The sequence below is a fragment of the Semicossyphus pulcher genome, unplaced genomic scaffold (assembly GCF_022749685.1).
Source record: "Semicossyphus pulcher isolate SPU_LCO1_2020_fin unplaced genomic scaffold, fSemPul1.0.p SCAF_17, whole genome shotgun sequence".
Classification (NCBI taxonomy): Eukaryota; Metazoa; Chordata; class Actinopteri; order Labriformes; family Labridae; genus Semicossyphus; species Semicossyphus pulcher.
Genome location: NW_027211681.1, coordinates 3816863 through 3842331, shown reverse-complemented (window position 1 = coordinate 3842331; position 25469 = coordinate 3816863). Strand labels below are relative to the sequence as shown.

The following is a 25469-nucleotide window of genomic DNA, read 5'->3' as shown; positions in this document are numbered from 1 at the left end:
GCAAACAAGCTGAAATCACAACATTTAGCATTATTTTCTTGGCAAACAACTGCCGATTTACACACATGAATATGTGACAGGATTGGTTCAAGCTCAGACAGGGTCCTTAGTCGCTATATTACATCATCAGTGACAATGTGCTGGCAGCTCAGAAACTGTTCATGTGAATTGTGTTTGAATCGGTCCTATACACTGTTTTAAAAGGCGGTGAGAAACACGATATGCTGTTCATGGATTAGGATTTGTTGTCATATGTGTCTCTGAGACTCACGATCCAAGTATTCATAGACAGACACAGCAGCTGGTTGTAAGATGCCCACTTTGAACTTCTCATGGATCCTAAATGTGATCTCCTCTGATCGTCTGTGAGAAACCTGTAGAGGGATGTAAAGTGTGTGTGTGTGTGTGTGTGTGTGAGAGAAAGAGAGAGAGAGAGAGAGAGTGACAGAACTTTTTTTGGCCATTAAATGAACACACATACAGGCAGACCTTATTATGTTATTATGAGTTATGTTGTTGATTTTGTATTTTGGTGTTTAGATATTATTTCCTGTTTTCCTTTGTCACTTTGTCTCTTCTTGTCTTGAGTTCTTGTTGTTTAGTTTTGTATTAAGTATATAGTGTTCCTGTCTTGGTTTAGTTGTGCATTTCATGTTGAGAATTTCATGTTTTACTTTGTAGCCCTGTTAGTCCTGCGTTTTGTTTCAAGTGTTTCCTGTTTTACTTTGTAGTTCTTGCCCCTTGTATGTCATGTCTTGTTTTACTTCCTTCCTTTGTTCTGTTTCCCGCCTTTTAGATTGTGTGCCCTGCCCTCATCGTGTTCACCTGTGTTAATTAGTCTCACCTGTCCCTGATTACCCTGTGTGTATTTAGTCTCTGTGTTCCCACCGTTCTGTGCCAGTTCATTGTCGTCCTTCCTGTGGAGTTTTAGTTTACGTCCGTGACCTGTACTTTGTTCCTTGTGTTTCTACCCTGGATATTCTTTGTGCTTTCCCCGACTCCTCGTGTTCCCTTGGATTACCTGTTCCCTGGTTTTGTTTTTGGATTTTAGATTTTGTTTTTGCATTTTTTGCCTTTTGTTTATTAAATCATGTCTAAGTCTGCATCTGGGTCCTCAACCTTCTTGTTTAAAATCCAAACTGTGACACATTTTGTTTGAAGCATCACTGTGCTAGCAGTGATAATAAATGCATTTATTACTTTCATGTCGATGGATGAGGGATGACAGTCTTACCATGTTCAGGTGAAGGATGAGGGAGCCTCTTTCTGTCAGGATTCTGTTCAACTCATACTTCTCAACAGTGATGGAACGAGTTTTGGACAACTACTCACACAACCATACAAACAGTTTAAGTGTCAGTTCAAACAATGTGCAATTATATTGTTGTTTTTCTGACTGTGTTTGTATGTGTGTGCATGTAACTTCTTACTAAGTCCAGGTCCTGCGTATTAACAACAAAGCCTGTTGGCAAGCCAATGTCCAAGTTAGACATGGTCGCATTAACGTCCTTGTCTGTATACCTTTGGAGAAAATTGACAGTAATTTGCATTACTTTATATACAAGAAGGAAGTGTAGAAATCAAAGCCTTTTTAGCATTTAAAATCAAACAACCTCTATAAAGCTTAGAACTGTTCAAAGAGTGAAAGACAAAATCAGAATACAGTGAACACTAGAATGAGGAGGAATAACATACTGAGAGTGGGGATGGCTTTAAAGCTACTGTAACGCTTTGTACTCACATGACCTCTATTCTCAGCCAGTAGATCTTCTCATCATCGCTCTCTGCTGGAGTAAAACATTTGATGAGCTGATGGTTTGTTTCAGTAGATGTTTTTCATATATGGAAAATATTTAGTAGAAAAATTAGAGAGCCCCCCCCCCAAAAAAAAACAAACAACAAAAAAAACAAACAAACAGACAAATATAATCAAGACAGCAACTGTTAAAATAAACACCATCTGCAAAAGACAGAGGACACCAAATTACCTGGAAGGAGCTGCACTGACAACTTCTTACAGTCACTTTCCCTTTGTTGAGGCAGAGTGTAATACAGCGACATCATCTGTCATGTGGGGGGAAAGTGCATCTTTAAGCAGCGAGGAACCTCTAGGGCCTCAAAGGAGACCTACAATCATCTAGATCATCCTTCTCCTTTTAATATGCGTTTACACTCTTAATAATCCCTACATTTTTTTTGTCAAGTCACACCTTTGACAAAAGTTTAAAGTGGTGAAAAACTAACTGCATGTATATAATTTACATCAAAATGAAAAAGAAAGATACAGTGCTGGTGGAACTGAGATTTATGTTCTGACGTTGGGAGTTTGTTTGTGCTACAGCATCATACCTCAGCAAGCCTCCTGCAACTGACAGTTTGACTGACAGCATTCAGGGACACCAACTGAAGACGGATGATACACTGTAGTCGTTTGTGTGTGTGTGTGTGTGTGTGTGTGTGTGTGTGTGTGTGTGTGTGTGTGTGGGCTGACTTTAAACGTACCTATATTTTCAGGGGTAGTTGACAGCATGCGTCATATCTACTAATGTGTCATTCTTACACCAGCAGACGGTGCCAAAGTAAAGACTTAATACAGAACAACCCAAATGTTGCTGTGTCTATATTTTTGCTTACAATCACAAATGCAAAGCTCTCAACATATAAGAACAGCTCCTATTGTGGTTACAGTTCTAATGCATTTAAAACCCACATGACATAATGTAAAACTGTTTTCCTCCTCTGGCATTCAAAAAAGACATAAGAAAGAAAAAATCAAACTTGTGTTAAACTTACAGTCAGCGTTACTTCTCCTGTTCCCGTGGCAGTCACTTTAACATCTTGGTTTATGTCTCTCATCTGCACAGATTTGAAATGTGCTCACATGCAAACAGTCACATGAAGGAAACGATCATAAGCAGAACAAATTGATTTTATAATTTTATCCTGGATGATCCGGAGAGAATGAAAACTCTGCATGATTTTTCATTATTGTCATAGGTTACTTGTGTAATGTTGGCTCCCACCATCGTACTAGTTTATTAACAAAATCTTCCTTGTAGAAAGCCCAGACATTTCTTTTAGTTGCTACTAAACCAGAAGTGGACTTTGAGAGAGCACCTGTGTGGCACTGATTCTGCTGTGAAAAAAGCATGTCGAACAGTAGAGTGTGACAATAACTACTTAATATCAGATGGACACATAACTAAAACAATACAAAATAAGCTTTGTGAATCCGCCTACGGTACTTGGTTTGTTATAGAAGTGCACTTTAATTTGCTGCAGTGATCCAATCATTGCTAGCAATACTGACTGCCTCTGCAAAAACAGTTAATTAGATAATAACAAGAATTGATGGCAGCAAGTAACATCATCGAGTTTTTGTGTATCAATGATGCACGATGATCTGAGCCACAGCAACAATTTTCTGCTCAGTATGGACTGAAAGCTTTATTGAGTCCTTCAGTGTGTGTGTGTGTGTGTGTGTGTGTGTGTCCTCACTTTAGTTGTTCTTGTGGTATAGTAGTTGTCCTTGTTGAAGAGGTACTTCTCAGACATTGATCTGCTCGGCAACATGAGGTCTACCATCAGATCATACTCTTGTTCATTAGCACTGGTCCAGTACTCGGCTGCAGCCTGGTACACCATTAAAGTAGCCTGGAGAGAGAGACAATTGCTTGAGCTCATTTATCTGCAGAAAGTAAAACAGCAGAAAAAATGCATCCAGACAAAGAGAGGGGGAGAGAGTACTGAGCTACCTCAGCGGATCCATAGCTGCCGCCCGACCTCGACTGTTGTGCGATCCATCTGAACACAGGTCGAGCTTCTTTGAATGCCTTCATAGACAGAGTGCGAGAAAAGGCTTGAGATCACTGTTTATTGTTTATGAGCTTTCTGAAGTTCATTATTCCTTTTCAAGAGTAGATCAAAGTTGTTGATTTCTGGATGTATTTTCTCACCCTGAAAGCCTTTTGTATGACTTTATTAACATACAGACCATTCTTTTAGGTTAATGAACTCAGGCATAGAACGAAGGAGCGCGCGAGAAGTTTTTGCTTTCATGCTATCTCTAGTGGTGAGGGCACTGGCAAAATGCAAAAGTGACCAAAACTCCGCCAGAAAGGATGAGGACAGGGAAATGGTCTGTGGCCACCCCCTGCAGAACCATTCCTTTATAGGGGTTGTCTTGCTAATTGCCTCTCATGTCCACCTGTTGTATGTTCCATTTGCACAACAGCAGGTGAAATTGATTCACAATCAGTGTTGCTTCCTTACTGGACAGTTTGATATCCCAGAAGTGAGATTGACTTGGAGTTACATTGTAATGTTTATGTGTTCCCTTTATTTTTTTGAGCAGTGTATATAAAATGTGTGTGTACAGGTATACATATTTGTCATAACAACTAAGGTCGTCATCTGTGGCTGTTGAAATCGTTTAATATTAAATATTTGGTCTTATTTCAAAGGAGAGAGAGCAAAACTTTCAAATATGGTAGAATTAAAAAGGTGAAGCGAATTAATATTAAGTTTGTAAAAGAAGTTGAAAGAATCAACAGATGGTTTATGATGGGGAGTGGTCAGCAGCTCCCGCCAATGCAAAACACCCCTCTCACAAAGGATAATACCCAAGGAGAAGGGATAAGACTACTCTTCTGCTGTGGCTCTTTTGCTGAGACCCCAGGACTGAGGTACTGATGTGATTCTCACTCTCTCTGGCCTAATGGCCGAAGGCCGGAGAAAGGGGAGTAAAGCCTGCCGTCTGGCCGCCCAAGGCCCGCTGCAGAGTTCTAGTCACACCGAGCATGTTGGAAGGGACATCCAACCAACCCGTGAAGGAAACTGATTTCGGAAACAATTAGAACTTTGAGTCCTGCCAGCCAGGATCCCTTATTGCTGCTTGTGCTCTTCGCCTCTGGTTCTCACCTTGATGCTGCCCTGCGGAATGCTGGGTCAGAAAACGCCGCCTGCTGCGACTCCTGAATCCTGAATCCTAATTTGCACTGAACTTGCCTGAGAGCCAAAATCTTGCAACTATTGAATAAAGCTTTTGAATGAAGATGACGTTAGAGACAAAGACTTTGAACGGAAAAGACTTTGAATATGGAAATGCTGCCATTATGACCCCCTCAGCCAAAGGACATGAAGAGATGCTCCAGCTGCAGCTGAGAGAGATGGAGAGATGGATCCTTAATCAAAGTTATAGTTAAACCTAATATTAAATTGCTTCACAGTCTTCCATGATGCTCCTCGAACTCTCCACTGCCAAATGGTGTTTTATACATTCAATCAGATGATAAACCTCCAAAGATACGGTCAGTGATTTGACTTGACTTAATGTCAATCCTATTTAGAGATTGTTCATTGTGCAACCTATTCATTGTGCTCACTCATTTATTCCTCATTCATTCATGTATTTCCTATTTAGTAGTTTAGTCAGTAGTTTAATAAATATCTCATTTATAAAGACCTTGTTTCTGTGATTTGTGTGTGTATGAAATGGTAAAGTCACTGCACACCATGGCCAAGAACCTTGTAGCAACCCTGAGATCACAAGCCTAAATTGATAAATAACTAGTTATAAGTTTCCCTGTTTTGTCAAAGTTGGGTGGCGTCCAACATTGAATTTAAGGTAAACCTAAATTCTGTTATTTAGTATTGAACTAATCGTTTCTAGGAGCCGAAGATGAGTGCCCTCACTCTCCTTCAGCTTTTACACCAATGTCTGTAATAATGATGCAAAACTTTGAGTTATGGATTATTGTTACACAATTTGATATTAATTAGTTATTAATTATTAGTCCTTTGAGCCGCTACAATTAGAAACACACTACCTACATTCAGTCCTACATTCAAGTCTTAAAGTCTTTTCAGCTGCACCACAGTCTAACTACAATAGTAAGGCTCCACCAGTGCGACCGACCCCAACACAAAAATCAGTAAGCATTGATCAGTGTCTAAAGCTTTATAAAGATTTCTATCGTCAAAACAGAGATTACTAAAGCATCGTGGGGTAAATGTTTCATTAATTGTTTGTGTAGAATTGTAGTTCTTCTCTGAAGTTTTGAGCAATTGTTTCTCAATGGGCATATGAAAGTATTTTTCTCCTTCAAACATCCTTCAAAGCATAAAATCGTCCAAACATGTACAATTTCTGAACGTTCAGACATTATGATCATGACAGAGTTCGTCTGAGAGTGGATTCCTGCAGCTCTAACATTTCTATGGTGCCTAATTGGACAGGACGGGAACACAGAGAAAACTGAGATGATACATAAAACAATTAATAAACATTAAACCTACTAACATGCTTAAGTGATATTTGCTCACCTTTGCTTCCAGCAGTGCAAGAAGGGCGTAAGCAGTGGCCTCCAGTGTGTAAATATGTCCCTTTGATACAGGCCAGTGGGTTGAATCTGAAGGACACACACACACACACACACACACACACACACACACACACACACACACACACACACACACCACACACACACACACACACACACACACACACACACAGAAGAAGCTGAACTACCACTAAACTGTCACCTGGAGAAATCAAGTTGGTTGAGGAAAGCTACATCATTTTCATGCAATTTTTAGGTGTTACTGAGTATGTTCACTGCCTGTTCTGCCTGAGTGTTCTCTGTGGGTGCAACTAAGAGTAAGTAACTTTTACATTTAACTTTGACATAATTTGTCCCTTAGTTTAACCTTATCTTGACTGTACCTTTGTATTGTCTTGCTGTGTCTGGTCATATTGTTTGGGTTCTTTTGCTGCCTACTGAGTTTGTTGAATGGCTTGTTTGTAAACTCTTGTTTTTAAAGGTGCTGCATAAATAAAGTTATTATCATTATTGCACCAAGCTGGAAAAATCGGTTAAATAGGTCCCTTCTGAAATAGCATGCACAGACTTCTTTAAACATTTCTTAATAAATTGCTATCATGAATACTCATGTTAAATGGACACCTAAAATCTTCAGGTTTGGTCATACAAATTCAGACCTAAAACATTATGAAGTTAAGCCAAATGCTGGAAAACCTATAAGACCGAAACCTTTCCTAAACAAAACAATCGGGAAAAAACCATGCTTCTAATCTGTATTTAAAGATTCTTCGATTCGATTTCTGCTTGTAGTACATTGTCCAAGTAGTATTGACCAATCATGAATCAGCAGGCTTTTGTGCATGCAGGAAAAACAGTCCGCATGGAGAGCAAAAGGGGCAAAATGCAATCCGCCATAACGCCATCCTGACTCGCATCACCGGCCGTCTGATGACGGTTCAGTGGGTAAGATTATTAAAACTTTTTGTCATTTTTGTTCAAACTGTCACATGAGAGAGATAATCTGTGAAAAAATCATGTTCCTCTGGCTCCTCCTACTGCTCCTAATGGCATTTGCAACAATCCACCGCTCCCTGACTACAACAACCAATCAGAGCCGAGCAGTCTCTCAGGCTGCTGTCAATCACACGCTGCGTAGCACCACACCTCCGCCCATGCTCACACGGTCAAGCTCAATTTCTTCAGTGTGCGCAGCATCAGCCGGTTTGTGCCCACAGAGGCTTAAAAACAACCACCAGGAATGAAAAACTGCCCATCCCTCCACTGCCAACTCGGCTTATATTACAAAGACCATTAAACTGAAGAAGAGAAATGAGGAAAAGCAAGCTAAAATGGAGCTACTGGACTTGAGAGGATTAAAAGTGAGTGAGACAGTTCTGCTCGACAGGTAATTACCCCAGCTTCATTTCTGCTGTATTTGTTCCACATTGCTAAGATGTCTGCAGTTACTGTGACGTTGTGTTACGCTGGTGTTGCAGTCGGGCTAACGTTAGCTTGTTCTCAATGCGGCTGCTGTTCAGCGTTGTTTCATGGCGGAGTGGCTGAAAATATCTCTGTGAAGTGCCCAGGCAGTGTGACCGTTTCCGACTTCTCCTGATAGTTCTGTGTGCCTGTGCTCTCACGGTTAAATGTTCACAACATCAGTCTCTGTTAGCAAACTAAGTGCTGGTGGTTTTGCCAAATAGAATTAGCTGTAGATTACCGTTCACAGCAAAAACACTGATATCCGCTGGTTTGATGTGTATCTGCTTCAATAGTGTTGGTGGTGTAATACAACGGCTGTGGTTGTTGTAATTTTACGTTGTGTCCGCCATATTGTATACCTGGCTTCTTCAGTTGCCGTGGCTACTACCCTGCTCGCGCATGACAGCCTCCTCTCAAGGGAGGGCTTTGGAGGCAGGACTGAGCGCCGGGGAGAGAGCAAAGTCCACTCTCTTCTCCGTCTTACCTTCTGCAGCTTTAAAGCTTTTTTCATTTGTCTCTACAAACAAACAGCTGCACGCAAGTGCAGCTACCAATCCATTCATAGCCGTCGTATCTTAACTCCAGCTCCATTCTTGCTTCTCAAGTTGCTAGTCGGACTGTAAACAATGCAACACACGGAAAAGGAAGTCTAAAAAGCCCTTTATTGCTAACCGCTTCACTCCCTGAGGCTGTATTGTGTTCCGAGATTGCCTAACTACAACTTAAATAGTACAATTTTGCTTATTAATATTGAACTTCAACCTTTGCTTTCTTCTATGGCCTTAAAATTGTGTTTAATTTCAGAAGGAAACTACATGAAAATGTCAAAAAAAAGTAATTTAACTACATAAATTACTTTGCAGATACCAATGGAAGCTACAGCAAAAGGAAGTTGAACTACAAGTTTAATTACATGTATTTCACTGATTCCCAGCGCTGCCTGTATGTGTTTGTATTTACATGTATGTCTATGTTGAACCCCAGAAGCACATGCACTCTCACACACTCAGAGTAAACACAGAGCAGACTTTGTTTCTGAACATGTTACAAAATAGTATGAGAGGACACCTTGGGCAAAGCTGAAGAGGATGTCCTTGTCCAGTCTGTTGTCCTTGGCCAGAGCATATGAAGCCATCGCAACAGCATATGGGTTGGTGAGGCTGGGAAGGCGCTGTTGCAGGTAGGTCAATCCTAAATCTATTTTAGAGCGCAGATGCTGAACAGAAGGAAAAGACAGCTAATAAGCAGAAATAACCATGTCCAGCATGGTAGAGATAAGATTGAGCTCTCATGTTTGCAGTTCTGGATATCTTCATATCGCTCAGTCTCTGATCTGTGAGGTAATTTTTATCTTTTGTACCAATATAAGGATAAGACCCCAAATCAGGAGCAGAAAAAAGCCTCTTGCTGGGTTGGTGTAGTTGAAAAGAACTTGGCTGAAAGTCAAGGGATGTTAGTAGTGATTAAACCATCAGTGCTGGTCCTTCAGCTTAAGTGTTATGCTGATGGATGAGAAAACAACTTTAAGGAATATTTGCACATAAAAGCCTATTAAATTATCGAGAACAAAGGGGACACTATTTCAGATCGTTGATGTTGCTATTTAAAGATTATATTTTAATGTTATGAGCAGCAAAACTGCCTTAAAAACCTTAGATTAAAAGGTATTTAAGAATAAAAATAGAGTAACCTAGCAGCCAAGCTACTTCTAAAGTAAGGGCATTTGCAAAAACGTGTTATATTCATAGTATTTTTACGTGAGCGGAGTATTAAAGAGTTGAAGAGTTAAAAGTGCCTTATTGAGGTATCTTAGGGACACCTAAAGGATACCTACTGTGGCTTTATACTGTGATTTGTCGAGGGGGACTCAAAATTATTCTTACATGTGAAAGTTATTGTAAAAGCTTGAACCAGGTTTTATTAGGCCTTTTCCCTGTATTTAACATTTTACTAACTTTTGTTTCTCCTTTTAGGAAAACTGAAAAGTACGAGGCAGAAAACATAAAAGGATGAAATAAAGAGAAGAGTGTGGAGGAGTAAACTTTGTTTTCAGGTGAGGTACTCACATTTACTGTGCCAGCACATATTGGGCTTGACTCCTGCATGGCAATGAGGAAGAAGGCTGTCATGGAGGCATCTGAGTCACTCTACGTGGCACACATACGTATGGAAAAATGTCTTTATGTTATTTTATTTGTATTACTTTGTTTATCTGTGGTTGTTTTTTTTTAAGTTAGTGCACATACAAATATTTCACGACCAGGCACATGATGAGCATCTCTAAACATGCCGTCGGGTAGCTGTGTTCTGAGAATGAGAAACTCTATGGCATCACAGATCACGCTTCTTTGCACTGCCACCAGATTGTTGGCCATGGCAAACACCTTGACAACATTGGCTGTAAACCTTGGAGGGGAGAGAAGATTAATTATTTTACACAAAATACAGGCAATTCTCAGTTTGAAGAGTTAAAAGAAGGATGTGAAAATGTATGAGTCCATGAATGTTAAGGTGCCTCACCAGGGGTTTCGGGCTGATCGATGCCAAAAAAAAGACCGGTAGCCTGGACGTAAATAAAAAACACAAAACCTTTTAACCAACTATGACTCAGCTCTGCTGAATCTTGTCCATTGGGTGCCAGTGTGGGGGATGCTGCTATATCGGTTGCTTAATTAAAAAAAAATAATTTTACCTGCATGCACCAAAAAAATGCAGCCTACCGGCTTTGATGAAATCGAGGGCTTCGTCGCGTTTCTCAAATCCAACAGTTTCCCACTGGTTGGTTTTGTCCAGGTATATGGTTGCAATGACAGTCTGGGACATGCTCATGATGTTCTGCAATATGAAGTGTGAGGGCGGTCGGATTAAAGAACCCATTGAGTCCCCACTAATGGAATTCTCCAGTTGTGAACTTTTATTCTGCCTTCCTGTTTTGACACAGAAAAAGATCCCAACAGGGGGGTTATTGTGAGTTGACAAGGTAATACATCCTTTGCATTATAACAATCAATGCAAAAGGATTTTTCTAAGCATCACATTGAATGCATAAAAAAATATAATGTGCACTATTGTCAAACCAGTGCACTGGCAGTACAATTGAATTGTAATTTGTACACATTTACCCGTTATGCTGATGCGAGTGGAGATGGCAGAGAAGAACCAACAAAACACCTCACATCTATCTTTTTGCGTCTTTAACTTTCTCGTACTATTCATACATCTACTATGAACTGAAATGTTCCTCTTTGCAAATGGAGCACATTCTGCAATGAGTTCCTTTAAAAAGTTTAATTCAAAAAGTCATCCACATGCCACTAAATGTAATCAGGAGTTCTGCAGAACATTGACACTGATTTCCTCACCTTTGAGTGTGTTGCCCGCAACTGCTTGTACAATTTAGATCGTCTTTCCGCGTTACTTCATTACTGAAGTCAATTATTTACTGTAGTTATTAGCAGCAGGAATGTTATTGTATTGCTTGACATGGTCGGTCTCCAAACAGAAGAAGGCACTGATAAAGCACAGGTCTTATTTAAATTTCCTGACACAGCACCAGGAGTGGTCAGGATCTCATATTTGCAGTAACAGAATCATTATATGCATGGAAAAGAAGAAGAAGGTGTGGGGTAAAGATTCTCAAGTCCTGTGCAGCAGCTAGTTAAGAGTATTTTTGAACTGAGCCGGAGCATGGAGGTACCACAATTTAAACATTTCAGAGTGTTATCAGGACTTTTGCCAACACAAAGACCTCAACAGCAACAGGCTGACAGCATTGACTGACACTGCAACTGGGTAAGACCCTGGAGAGGCCTGTCTGTGTCCCTGGTGAGCCATCAATGGTTCAGCTACACCATGGAGTTGGGGTAAGCTATCATCTACCTTCTGTGTTCTGCTGGGAACAATGTAAGAATCATTCTGTTGTATTTCTCCAGTGCCTTCAACACTCTGGGACAAGTTGGATACTGGATTATGGTTTCTAGACTACCTCACCAACCGACAACAGTATGTGATGATACAGGATAGCAGCAGTGGTTCACCGCAGGAAACTGTCCTGGCTCCCTTATTCTTCGTCCTCAAAACTTAGCCAACTGCTACCTGCAAAAGCTCTCAGATGATTCTACAATAATTTTCCTCGACAGGGAGTACAGAGAAATCCCCCAGGGCTTAAAGTACTGGTGCCTGCCAAACCTCCAGGTCAATGCAGGCAAACCAAAAACATGTTGGTCTCAAAATGAGGTGTGGTCAGGCAAAGAGGTGTCGCAGAAAGAAGCTGCACCATAGACAACAAAAACCTGGTCTAAAGTCTATGGCGCAATATGTTCCTGCTATTTAAAGGGCGCATCATGGGCATACATCGGCGAGTTCACAACACAAGTCTCTGCTTGTTACTCACACAGCTTCTGCTCATAAGGAAATATCAGTGCATTGGCTGACACAGTGAAATGAAATTGTTTATGGGACAAAAGGACTATGAAACGACAAGCTCACCGCTGCCTCCACACACACCTGCATCACCTCAGAGAGCTTCCTGTTCGAGCCACGCACGGGCCAAAAGGGCGAGACCGACACCAAGCTCTCCATCATCCGCACTCATTCTAACGCGCTCTCTTAATACACGCAGAAACAGACACACACTCACACACAAGCAACTAAGAGATACATTTATTATAATCCTCAAACATTATGTCAATCCGTGCATGAGCATGTATCGCACAGTGACCTGTGTGTTCTGCGTGTGCAGGGGCACGGAGGAAGGAAAGAGGTTAAATATGCTGGCCAGAGCTCCGTCCGACAAAGGCTGAAAACCGGCATGTAGGTGGCAACATGCCTGCCTGCCTGCAGGTGCACCTGACTCTGAAAGGGAATGAGAGCTGACACTCTGATTGGTTTGATTCACGTTACACCCAAAATACACCTATGAATAATCAAAGGACTTACCTCTTTGCACCTTGTGCCTCACTTTGCCCCCAGATTGTGCACGCTTAACCAAAAGTGGTTTTGACACGCCCTCGATCACTTTTCTGCTAAGCCCCCCCCATCTGACGTCCGCATGAAAAAGTAGAGGGTGTACAGGTAGAGCAACATTTTTTTTAATAAACTTTACAACTTGACTGTGGGTTGCAGTTGTGTTACTTTTATGTGACCAACCATTTTTGAATGTTCAATTGTATGTTAAATCTGTGCGAGCAGCCTCATGATGGTAACTTTTTTAAATGAAAGCTCACAGTTGCCTACTACGTGAGGCGTAGCTGCTAAAAGTGAACACTTAGTGGTATGTCCGTATTGTGAACGGTCCATTTATGTAAACACTGCGTTAACTGGCATTAGGGGAGGGTGCTGCTGATAACCAGAATACACTCGGTCTAAAGCCGCCTCACGAAGCTGAAAGCCTGCCTTGACCATCCTGCCGTTATTATGTGTAACGGCAGCAGCGTCGTGTGCATGTTTACAGGCAGGTTAGACACAGTTTCTGCTGGACAGCGATCAGCCCTGATGAAGACCTGCATTAATGTGACATCATACGGACTTTTCTTGTGGAGCAGTCGTGGAAGACGAGAAACTGGCGAGTTTTAGTCTTGCATCAAGCAACAAAAAAGTAGCAGCACTACGTGTTTCAGGTCATTTGATTGACATTGCACTTCCTGCGATGATCACACATGCACACATCGCAATTGCGAAAGTTAAACAATATATCGTTTGGTGTCCTTCTGAAACCTGTTCTGGGAAGCTAAAGAAGAACCCTTATCCTCAGCTTTTGCTGTCTCCTTAACCTGAGCTCCAACAGTTCCCTTTTTCAGAGCAAATTTTCACCACACCTGCTATAGATACAGATACAGATACAAAAGTAAAGGTAATAAACAGAAGCAAGTGACCGACATTTGAATTATACACATCTAATAACCAGCATTGCACAAGCATATCAACAAAAAAAAAACATGAACTGTCTTAAAGCAACGTACGCTTCAAAGTTGGATCATCTTGTTTATGAAAACTCAATATATCAATCATGTCATTTTGCTTATCATGTCCTCTACTTTTAGTTTCAGGAACATAAATCCCTTGATCTCACCTGTCAAAGAAATTAGAGTCAATGAAGGTGTGTCTGGAACCATGTATTTCCGAGGAATGTGACTGTTGATAGTTACTTGTTGTGTACCATCTAAAGAAAGAGACAGTTGGAAAGTTATGGGACAAGCAAATAAAATAAAATAAAAAATCAATTTTGATGTTTATTGTGGCTAGTAGACTCACCTACACCTTTCCTCACAGGGTCTAGTGTTAAAGTCTGATAAGATTTTATCAGAACACCTTCGGGCTGAAAAATCAGCAGGAACACTTTAGTTTTTTGAGTAAACCTCTTTCAAGAGATACAGATTTCAATATTTCACATTGTGCGCTTGATATTCATAACCAATTTAGAATGCTTCTAAGTGGTATGGGGATTTTTCTCTTTAAAATAGTTGCTCATCAGTTGAACATACATTCTAACAATAAAATTACAGGCCTGAAATAAACAGTGAAGGGTAAACTGAGATATTTTTTGTGTGGCTTGAAAATGTCACCAAGCCCTAAGAGAACAGTGCTGCTAAAACAGCTCAAAAATAAATAAACAGAGTGTGCTTCTCTTACCACAACATGCAACACCTTTGAAAGTCCGTCTCTGAGCATTGAGTATTTAACAGCTGCCTTGACCTCAATGGGAAATCTTCCTTCTTTCTGGGGAATAATGATGAATGGTACAGATCGTGTAGTTTGGGCCCCAACTGTGACCTCCTGACGATATTTCCGTCGTGTGGAAGCTGCACTGCACAGATGTTGGTTCTCAATAAGATCCACACGCACCTTGTAGCAAATAAAGATGGAGAGTTGAAAAAAAACAAAACATCACGACATTGACAAATTAATGGAAGATTAGGATAGAGTTAAATGGATTATGTTTTCTTGGCACATTTCAAAACGGTCACTTTAGTTTAGGTCAACAATAATATAGGCCAATTTCTAAAAAAAAACAATTGGTCTCGAGGTGAAAGTATCACCATTAAAGACGATTTTCATGGCCGTGTAGTCTCTTGGGCATCAGGACAATAGTATCAGTGCTAGACGAAAACGTCTCAATGTCTACAGCGGCAGTTCTATGATTTACTGAAGAATGGAGAAGAGCTGTGTTGTAAATATGGGTTGACATACTATGTATAATATTTCTATGTAAAGCCACTCTTTTTGTTGTCATGTCTGTTTCTAATGTTGCTGCCAGGGATCATAAAAGACTTATGTACACGTTGGCATTCATTCTCTACATGGAGATTCAAGGGAGATCAGATACAAGAAAAAACACATGTAGAATTAAAGCAATATGTTGACTGTCATGTCCAAGAAATCTGGTCATGTTGAGTTTTTGTTTTGTGTGTATGTTGTCTTGTGGCTTCCTGTTACATTTTGAAATCTAACTCTCCTCTCGTTTCAGGTAACTTGCCCCTTCCCCGTGTGTTCCCAGCTGGTCTGATTGTCTTCACTGCCCTGATTGTTTCCACCTATCCCCCATTACCTTTCTGTCTCTATATTGTCTGCGTTTCTCTTTGTTCTGTGCCAGTTCATCTTGTCCCGTGAGTCAGAGAACCAACGTCATTTCCATGCTATGGTCTATGTCAAATCAGGTTTTGTATTATTTTGATACTTTGTCTAGCCTTTTTTGTCATAGAAGTTTTTTCCTCATTAGAGCGATTTTTTGTTTCTTCACTGTTGTAGTGATTTTCATTTTTCACTTTGTTATTCAAAGATTGTTTATTTTAACTTTGTTTCTGAGTCGTGCATTTGGGTTCAAGTCCTAGTTCAGTTGTGACATTGACAGTTTGGGAAATACACTTCTTTGCCTCCTGGTGGGGAGTCAGATGAAAGGCTTATTGCCTGACTTTGGCATCTTCGAGCTGCAGGGTTATCAGCCGGGAGACACCCTTCACTAATGCTCCTTTCATCCTAGTACATTTCAATGTGGTGGATGTCTTCCTACCGCCCCCTGCAGCTTGCCCTAGGAACCTTTCTTTTTCCACGCCTTGTCCTTCCTGCGGAGAGAAAGCTGGAGGCTCCCCTGTTCTGCCTCCTCTGCCAGGTCATTGACAGCCTTCTTCAGCCCAGTGTCTTTGATCCCTAGAGACTTAAGGAGCAGCTGAGTTTCTTTCTTTCTTTCTTTTATTTACATGGGATGGTCAGCTCAGCCATGATGACTTTAGCCGTAGGAAGGTTGTGGTGATCTCCTAAGGGAACTTCAACACAGCTTTCATGTTCCACTCACCTCCAGGCGACAAGAGAGACCCCACCTTTGTGTTGCTGGTCTGGGCCTTGTCCCCCTGCCTGACAAACTGGATCAGCTGCTGAGATTTGCTAGGCTGTATTTCATCAAGCTCAGGCAGGACCCAGTTGTGGGGCCATCTATACCGGCTCTATGTCAATGCTGCCTTGCAACAGAAGAGAATGTGCTGCAAGCTTGGGTTCTGGGAGTTGCACAGTTGTCAGGTCTCCTCTGAGCCATACCAGAGGTGCAGGTTCTGTGGACTCGGAAGGGTGTCGTACTTGGCCCTGATCAGGAAGCTGAGCCTTGCTTGGGGTCTCCTCCGGATATCTGCCCAGGTAACTGTCCTGTTGAAAATAGCCTCCCAGGTTGTCCATCTTCCTTGTTGGTGTTGACCTACAGCTCTGATTTTATAGCACTCTTCTTCCATTTTCACCACTTTGGAGATCACCAGGTCTTTCTTCTCCTTCTTGTGAGCTTAGGACCACATCCTGAGTGCTGGTCAGCAATCCATCAATCTCCTGGTGTTTCAGACGGTTGATAGCCTGGTCCACTGTCTTTCCACTAATTGTCCTGTTTGAACTTTGGCCTTTGTGTTTTAGACAGTCAGGTCAGGTGAATCTCTCAGTTTGAACACAAGCCCCACCTTCTCCTCTCTGTACCTCAAGCTTATGGATTTTAGTGGAAGCTTCAGGGTGTTTCTCCAAAACAGTGGGTGTAGTTGTTGGCTTTTGCATCCATCTCCAGAGATGTTGTTGCAGTAAAGTCACACAGCTTTAAGGGCCACATCAACCACTGATATACTGAGTGTGCTGGCAACACCAGACAAGACCAGACATTGAATTTCCCTGGAAGGAAGCCTTGGTCGATCTTGCTCAGACCACACAAGGTGGGATGTAACAAAGGCAGCCATGTGCTTGTCGGACAGTTTGGTAGTATATACTCAGTGATTTCATGGACGCAATGTTCCCTTTTCTGAGAGCAGCAAGCTCTTTGCTTTCCTACACACTTGGACAACACACTAACCTTTCACCCTAACTTTCCAGCTTTGACGTCGAGCCAAGTGTTGCAGTCTTTCCATTCGCCCACCTGCTTAGTTTTCCAACCAGCCGGTAGGTCACTGATGCTAGCAGCCACCGCATCACCTCTGTCTCCCTGAGAGAAGCTCTCAAACTGACCTGGTTCTGGGGAGTGACTGGGCGGGAGAGGAGCCCTCAACTCCCCTGTGCATGAAATAGCTGCAGCTGCACCGGTGTTAGCTACAGTCTCCGCTATACTGTAATTCTGGTTCAGCTTTTTAGAAGTGAATCCAAAGTTAGCAAGTAACGAACTCTGTTTTCTCTTTGACATTTTTTCCAGATTTTATACGCACACATTTTTTACCAAGTGTAACCATGAAGTCGAAGCAGAAACAAATCCAAAGCTTTTCAGTTTGTACTTGGTAATGTTGGCTTCTCTAAACTACAAATGGATTGCGGACCAATTGCAAACAGCATCACCCTTGGAGGAAGGCCTTACCAGAAACAACCGCGTATTCAATGACAATACCACCACAATAACAACAACAATATTTTTCTGTAGGCTATTCATATTTGTGAATAAATGTTTTGCAATTTGAACAATAGATACTGGACATTGGACAGTAAGCTAAATATATTTTAAGTGACAAGAGACCCCCCAAAATTTTGCTGTTGAGGCTTTCAGGTGGTCTCAAGTGTCAATCAAGGGATCTCAGACCTCCCTAGACTCCCTGTATTTCACACCCTGCTTCTAAGCTTTCGCGTCAATCTTGATTTACATGTGGCAGCCCATACATGGGAGTCAGGACTGTTGTTGGTTTTCCACACAGAGACGATAGCTGGCAATAGTGATGTTCGCTCCCATTGGAGATGTGGCTAAGTGAGCACGTCTGCTGCGTTTCCCAAGCTCTCTTAGATTCTTTAATTTTCATGAATAAAATGAATAGAATCTCATCCTGTGGGAAACATAGTGGTTAATTATCGAATTAGCCAGGTAATGAATTAGCCTCAGGCATTTAAATTGATTTGCCAACCCCTCTCTCCTCTTTAGCAAGGTTATAATAGTTTTGAATTTTTCTTTAATTTTTCTTTTTATTTCGTTTTGACATTTTGCTTTCATTTTCAGCTACGTTTTACGTTGTTTTAAATGCTGGTTTGCTAAAAAAACTACAAACAGTAAACATAAATCCTTCTGTAGTGCACTACAAGAGTAGGCTACATAATAATAATAATAAATACAATTTATTTATAGAGTAATTTTCAAAATAAAATCTATAAAGTGCGTCATAAAGGCAGAAACATAAAACAGGCAGGTCATACAATAAAATCATAATCAATAAAAAGTTTTTCACATAGCAGTAAGTCTACAGTGAGCACATCACACATGCACACTGTTCATTGAGGGGATCTGTGTGTATCTTTGCTTCACCTGCAGTACAGGTGTGTTCAAGCTCAACAGTGAGCTTTTGTATTGGGATTATTTCTTCAGTTTTTGGAGCCAGCACTGCGCAATGAAACAGAGTTTGTGTAATACCGGTGAGTTAACATACATAACCTGCAACGTCAGTTACGAATATAAAGCAACAGAATTTCCACGTGGGAAAACTCCCTTGAGTAAACAAAGAGAGGGAGCACAATCCTCAATCACACTTAACACGATTGCGGACTTTAATGTTTTGTTTGTCAGAGTTTTTTTTACTTTAAACCAACGTTGTTCCACAGTTCGATCAGTTCCATTCTCCTTTAGTTTTTCAATGAACAGTTTGAATGCCTCCGGGTTCTTTTAACAAGCATTTGTAAAATCGGTCAGCCCACATTTCTATTTCCCAGCACTCCCTCACGTCTGTCCTCTACTCATCTTGCTGCCTGGCTGCATCTGTCTCTGCAAGTGTCAGCAACCGTTAACAACACACACTGCACAGTTTTTTGGTTCACTTCCTGTATTTGGTTTGGATTACTTTCTAATCTACAGTGAACCAAATTCTTGTCCTCTTTGAAGCGAACTGAGACCCCCATTTTCAGGCGGACCAGAGTTTCATATGGTGGCCCTGAGAGCTCAAAGCACAACAACTTAAGAAAACACATGCAAATACACAAAAGACAAGGAAATTAAGAAAACATCTTCATCAATTTGACAACACATGCGCAGCATTTAGAAAACGAGCAGCAAATACAAAAACGCAGCAAATAGAAAAATGCAGCAAATGTGTATTTGCATGTGTTTTCTTAAGTTGCAGTGCATTGAGCTCTCAGGGCCACCGTAGTTTCGAGTCGAGATTGCTTTCACACCACCCTGAACCAACATGACTATCCGGCTAAATGCAGCAGGGTTCGGTTCAAACAAACCAAACAGCTCAGGTGTGAAAGCACCCTTAGATCCAAACAAACCACATGGTGGTGTCAAAATATCAAAGTCGAGGCTTCAAAATTTCCAAAAACCAATGGATAATGTAACAACTGCTGCGTGTTTTATTCATACAGTCCATGATTGGGTGGTGATCTTTTTTGTAGTTAACAGTGCCATCATATCTGAAACACAAAAGCTGAATAGACCAAACTTACAATGACAGGGTCCGGAATGTAGTTGTGTAGGATAGCCTTAATTTCCAGCTGCTCGCCACGTACAGCAGAGTACGGCAGTTTCAGATCAATGAAGAATTGCTTCTGTACAAGCACCTCTAATGGATCAGCCACACAGATCCCTTAACAACATGAAAAAAAGACTCATGAAAAATAGTAAAAAAGTTAAAGAGAAGAGGATGGTGGAGGGACAGGTGAGATGTAACACTAAATCATATTTCCTCATGTTTGTATGTTTAGTTTTTATAGAATCAATTTATGTGACATGCTGTTAATCTTCTATGGCACACAAAGATTAATTAAACAAACTAACAGTGGTTAAACTACGATTGTACGATTTAAATAAATGTTACAAACAACTATTGATACAATTAGGCAGGCATTGACAGCAGGCCTTTGTGGTGAGATGTAGTGCAACAAAGCAAAGAGAGCCTTGAAAATCCGAATTAAGGTAAAGAAAAAGAAAGTCAAGTTAGGGAGAGAAGAAGAATTCTCACCGTGAGTTTTTGAGAGACTAATGCCAGTGAACTGCCAGGTTGTGAGTGAATCAGCCAAGGGAAAATGTTTCACCAATGATGCGGTTACACTTAAACCAAGAAAAGTATCATCAGTTTCAGTAGCAAAAGACCATGTCAGACATTTCAGAAGTGGCATATTTTTTGGTGTGTTTATTTCTGATGACTCACCAGTGCAATTCTCCATGAGAGCAAGATGGCAGTATGACATCCGTCCACAGCCAACTCTCAGGAAACCTGCGGCGATTTATAATTTCATCGCTGTCCATGTACCCGGCATCTAAGTGGTATCAAAAAGGTTACAATTTAAATTATTTTTTCGCTAATAGTATGACCATTAAACATTATTTAAACACACTTTTTATCATATTTGCTCAAACTGTCACTTTAAACATGCAGTAGTACATGAGAGAGATAATCTGTGAAAAAAGTCATGATCCTCTGGCTCCTCCTACTGCTCCTGGTGGCATTAGTAAGGATCCAACGCTCCCGAAACACAACAACCAATCAAACGCTGCTCAGCACCACTCCTCCGCGCATGCTCACACGGTCAAACTCAATCTCTTCAGTGTGCACAGCGTCAGCCGGTTTGTGTCCACAGAGGCTTAAAAACAACCACCAGGAATGAAAAACTGCCCATCCCTCCATTGCCAACTGGGCTTATACTAAAAGACCATTACATTAAAGAAGAGAAATGAGGAAAAGCAAGCTAAAAATAAAAGATGGACCGAGACAGAAACAAAACCAGAGTAAAGATTGAAACGCCATTTTCGAGGTGGAGAGAGCTACGGGACCTGACAGGATTAATAAGCGATGCTGAGTTAGACAGTTCTGCTCGACAGGTAATTACCCCAGCTTAATTTCTGATGTATTCGCTTTCAAAAAATGTCTCCACATTGCTAAGATTTCTGCGGTTACTGTGACGTTATGTTGGTATTGAGGTCGGGCTAGCTTGTAAGCTTGTTCCCAATGCGTCTGCTGTTCAGCGTTGTTTCATGGCGGAGTGGCTGAAAATATCTCTGTGAAGTGCCCAGGCAGTGTGACCGTTTCTGACTTTCTCCTGATAGTTCTGTGTGCCTGTGCTCTCACAGCTAAATGTTCTAAACATCAGTGTGTTGCTGCTTAGTTGGCTCTGTGTTTTTTCCACAGTATCTGTTCGCAAACTAACTTCTGGTGGTTTTGCCAATCAGAATTAGCTGTAGATTACTGTTCACATCAAAAACACTGACATCCACTGGTTTGATGTGTATCTGCTTCGATAGTGTTGATGGTGTAATACAACGGCTGCGGTTGTCTTCACTTCACGTTTTTACCGGTGTGTCTGCCATATTGTATATCTTGCTTCTTCAGTTGCTGCGCGCACATGGCTTAGGAGGCAGGACTGAGCACCGTGGAGAGCGAGGGGGAGGGACCTGGAGGTTCTGATCTTTCAAACTTTGAAGCAAAGTGCGCTCTCTTCTCCATCTTATCTACTGCAGCTTTAATTGATCAAAAAGATTGTTGGGAAATACAGATAAAAGTATTAACAACTGCTTTACTAACAAAGCATGGATGACGTTTTTTTTATTTGTTATACATTTTATTTATGATTTTTGTTATTTTACAATACAAACAGAACAAGACAGACAGAAAGAATGGAGAAAAAAAAGGGAAAAAAAGACATACACACTGCCGTACACATTGGGATAAGAGTCAGAGTCCATGCCAGTCCAGGAAAAAAAAAAAATCTTGAAAGGGATAGGTCCAAACAAAAGCACCAGTTTTAAGACAATGTTGGAATTACTCGAATCTCCTCTAAATATAAGCAGGAAACCATGTCATTTAGCCAGATGGAGGGGTAACTGATTTCCACTCTCTCAGTGGCCTCTCAAGGTCTGCTGCAGGGCGGATGGAAGAGTTAGTAGTCGGAGCAGCCCAAAATAACAAGTAGACGATCGGGAGATAACAGCTTGTTAAATATGACACTGTATATTTGAAAAATGTCTACCCAAAAGCCATTAAGTTTCGGACATGACCAGAAGAGATGAGCCAAGGTCCCCTCACTCGTTTTACATCTGTCACATGTGGCAGAGACAGTGGGATAAATTCTGTTTAGTTTGGTCTTTGAGTAGTGCAGGCAGTGAATGACTTTAAACTGTATGAGTTGAAGTCTTACATTGATTGAACATGATTTCATCCCACTCAGTCCCCTTGCCCATAGATCATCTGAGATGTCTAAACCGGTGGCTTTAGCCCAGGCATCCTTGATGTGAAGAGATGGGGCTGCCATAGAAAAGAGTTAAACAAAGTTTGTGATCAACTGTTTTGAGGTGGTCATAGAAATTGTGTTGTTTAGGCCACCTGTTGAAGTGAGGGAGGGTACACCTTATGTAATTTCTAATCTGGAGATAATGAAAAAAATGCCCAGGTGGTAACCTGTACTTAAACTGCAGTTCAGCATATGATGCCAATCGGCCATTGTGTATAGGTCCTCGACAGTTGATAAGCCTTTATCAGACCACTGTGCAAAGAAAGTGTCCATCAGACCTGGTTTAAACGAGGAATTTTGACAGATAGGATCATAAACTGATATTCCAGAAAGACCCAGCACACCCCTAATTTGCTTAAGGATCCAGAGTGAGTTGCGGAGAATTAAATCACTTTACCTCAACTTTTTTTGAGGTAAATTAATGTTAGAAAATTAAACAGCAGGTAACGATACCTCTGTGAGAGATATAACTTTGGCAGATTCAATTGATGGCCAGTTAGGAGAAGAGGTGACGTGCCCCATTCTGGCTGGAACGTCATTCCAAAAAATCCACGCCCTAGCGTTACATGCGCAGTAATAGTGACGGAAAATCGCAAGTAAGTGTGCTTCTGAGATGGAGGAGGTTTATTGGCCCAAATGAAGGGTATTATGATAGAGTAAATTGTTTTGAAGAATGAGGACCTAAGAAAGATGGGGACATTTTGAAAAATAAATGAATTTGGGAAGCACTACCATCTTAATTATGTTGACACGCCCTATAAGGAAAAGGGAGGAGTTTTCACTTCTCTATCTTAGCTTTTAGTTTATCATTCTGATCCAGGTAGTTAAGTCTAAAAAGACATTTGGGATTTCTGGCTATGTCAACTCCTAGGTAAACAGAGATTTGGAGATTTTCAAGGGTAAATTATCAAGAAAACAAGAGTCAAGGCCATCAGATAAGGGCATGAAGAGACTTTTCTCCCAGCTTATGGTGAACCCTGAGAGCTGACCAAAGTCCTTCATAAATCAAGGAGGGAAGAGAGAGATGCTGTTGAGTAAGGATAACATCATCTGCGTACAAACCTATAATGGATTCAGAGGAGCCACATAGTATTCATATAGAGGATTCATTCTAATTGAAATGGTGAGAGGTTCAAACGCTAGGGCAAAAAGCATTGGGGAAAGGCAGCAACCCTGTCTGGTTACACGATGTAATAAAAAAGGTTGAGACTTTTCATGATGAGTGAGAATGGACAATTTGGGGCAAGAATAAAGCATTTTTAAAATGGAAATGAATTTTTCACCAAAGCCACATTTTTTTAGAGTTGCAAACATATATTTCCATTCTATTTGATCGAAGGCTTGCTGTGCGTCCAATGAAACGATGGCTGAATTTGTCAATTTAGTTTTAATATTTAGTAGACGTCGTGTGTTGGAGAAAGGAAACCTATCTGGGATGAAGCCCGTCTGGTCGGGATGAATACGTTTGCTCAGGTGTTTATTTCATTGGTTAGTCAGGACTTTAGCGATACTCTTCTGATCACTGTTTAACAGGCTCAAAGGACGATGTGAAGACACATTAGTGCTGTCTCTATCCTTTTTAAGAGCAAACAAATGTGTGCATCATATACTGTTTTGGAAAAATACCATTGTTTAAAGAGCACTTAACCATCCTTAGTAAAAGGGGTGCAACAGTTTCTATATTGGCTTTATAAAACTCTATTCAAAAGCCATCCGGACCGAAAAACTTTCCATCAGGGAACGAACAGATAGCGGCCTTAATTTCCTCCAAAGTAAAATCTGCTTCCATTTCCTGCCTGGCCGCTTCTTCAATAATTGGAACTTCAAATGGATTCAGGAAACCTTCAATATCACTGTCAGTCGCATTTGAATGGGAGGCGTACATCTGGCTGTAATAACTAACAAATCTGTCATTAATTTGTTTCGGGTTGGTTATTAGTTCTCCAGTAGGAGAGGATATCTTATGGATAGCCCTATCAGCTTGCAAACCTTTTAGTTGTCTCGAAAGGAGCTTGTCAGCCTCATCACCTAACTCAAAGTGCTTCTGTTTAAGTTTCCGAATGTGGTTAAGAACCCGGTCCCCGAGAATTTGATTATATTCCATTTTTATTTTTAAAATAGAGTCAAGGGTGTCTGACGATTTTGATTGCCGGTATGTGTCCTCCATAGTTCTGATTCAACGACAGAAAGACGCCTTAGCCTTGCCCTCTTACTCGAAGATTGATAGGAAATTATGTGACCTCTTGTTACCGCTTTAAAGGTCTCCCAGAGTATTGAGTCTGAGACTGTGTTATTATCATTGGTATGTAAAAAGTCTGACATTTTTGTTTTCATGTATTCACAGAAAGATTTATCAGAAGCGAGTGAAGGATTAAATTTCTAATTGTAGTGTCGAGTGGGCAGACCAAAGTTAATCTTGTGAGTGGGGCATGGTCCGAAATAAGTATGCCGTGATAAGTCGAACTGATAATGTTTGAAATGAGATTAGAGTTAACTAAGAAATAATCTATTCTGGAGAAGCTACTGTGAACAGCCGAAAAAAAAAGAGTACTGTTTATCTAAGGGGTGTTGGTGCCTCCAGACATCGACGAGGTCAAGAGTTTCCATAAGATTATTGAGAATTGGAATAGATTTTAGGGGAGTGGCTATTTTTGTTGAAGACCTGTCAATTCAGGGTCCAAGTAGCAATTAAACTCCCCTCCAATAATAATGTTACAGTTATTGTATTCTGATAAAAGATTGAAGACTTTGCAATAGAAGTCCGGACTATCAAAGTTAGGTGCTAGATGTTTAATAGGGCTAACGGACGAGAATTTATCGTCCAGTGACAAGAAGATACCACCCACTCGGATCACAGATCATGGATTCAAATACAAATGGAATAGTTTTGTGAGTATGGCAGCCCCTCTCGCCTTCGAAGAGAATGTAGACTGGTACACCTGTGACACCCAAACAGATCTTAGCTTCCTCTGTTCTGTTGGTCGAATGTGGGTTTCCAAATTATATCCGATGAAA

General features: G+C 40.9%; 1 protein-coding gene across 1 annotated transcript in view; it reads right to left on the bottom strand.

The window, feature by feature from the left end:
- LOC138594332 (complement C3-like) overlaps positions 1-25469 on the bottom strand; it is a 49569-nt gene that overhangs the window by 4764 nt on the left and 19336 nt on the right. The window contains exons 17-36 of the mRNA XM_069665395.1: positions 20378-20486; positions 20189-20277; positions 19674-19813; positions 14436-14648; positions 14058-14121; positions 13876-13965; positions 10526-10732; positions 10326-10368; positions 10052-10211; positions 9872-9952; positions 8864-9021; positions 6325-6403; positions 3756-3833; positions 3499-3654; positions 2794-2856; positions 1981-2064; positions 1742-1782; positions 1431-1521; positions 1235-1324; positions 272-374 (exon numbers count right to left, since the gene is read on the bottom strand). Of these exons, the coding sequence (XP_069521496.1) occupies positions 272-374; positions 1235-1324; positions 1431-1521; positions 1742-1782; positions 1981-2064; positions 2794-2856; positions 3499-3654; positions 3756-3833; positions 6325-6403; positions 8864-9021; positions 9872-9952; positions 10052-10211; positions 10326-10368; positions 10526-10732; positions 13876-13965; positions 14058-14121; positions 14436-14648; positions 19674-19813; positions 20189-20277; positions 20378-20486 (2139 nt within the window). The remainder of the gene's footprint in view (positions 1-271; positions 375-1234; positions 1325-1430; positions 1522-1741; positions 1783-1980; positions 2065-2793; positions 2857-3498; positions 3655-3755; positions 3834-6324; positions 6404-8863; positions 9022-9871; positions 9953-10051; positions 10212-10325; positions 10369-10525; positions 10733-13875; positions 13966-14057; positions 14122-14435; positions 14649-19673; positions 19814-20188; positions 20278-20377; positions 20487-25469) is intronic.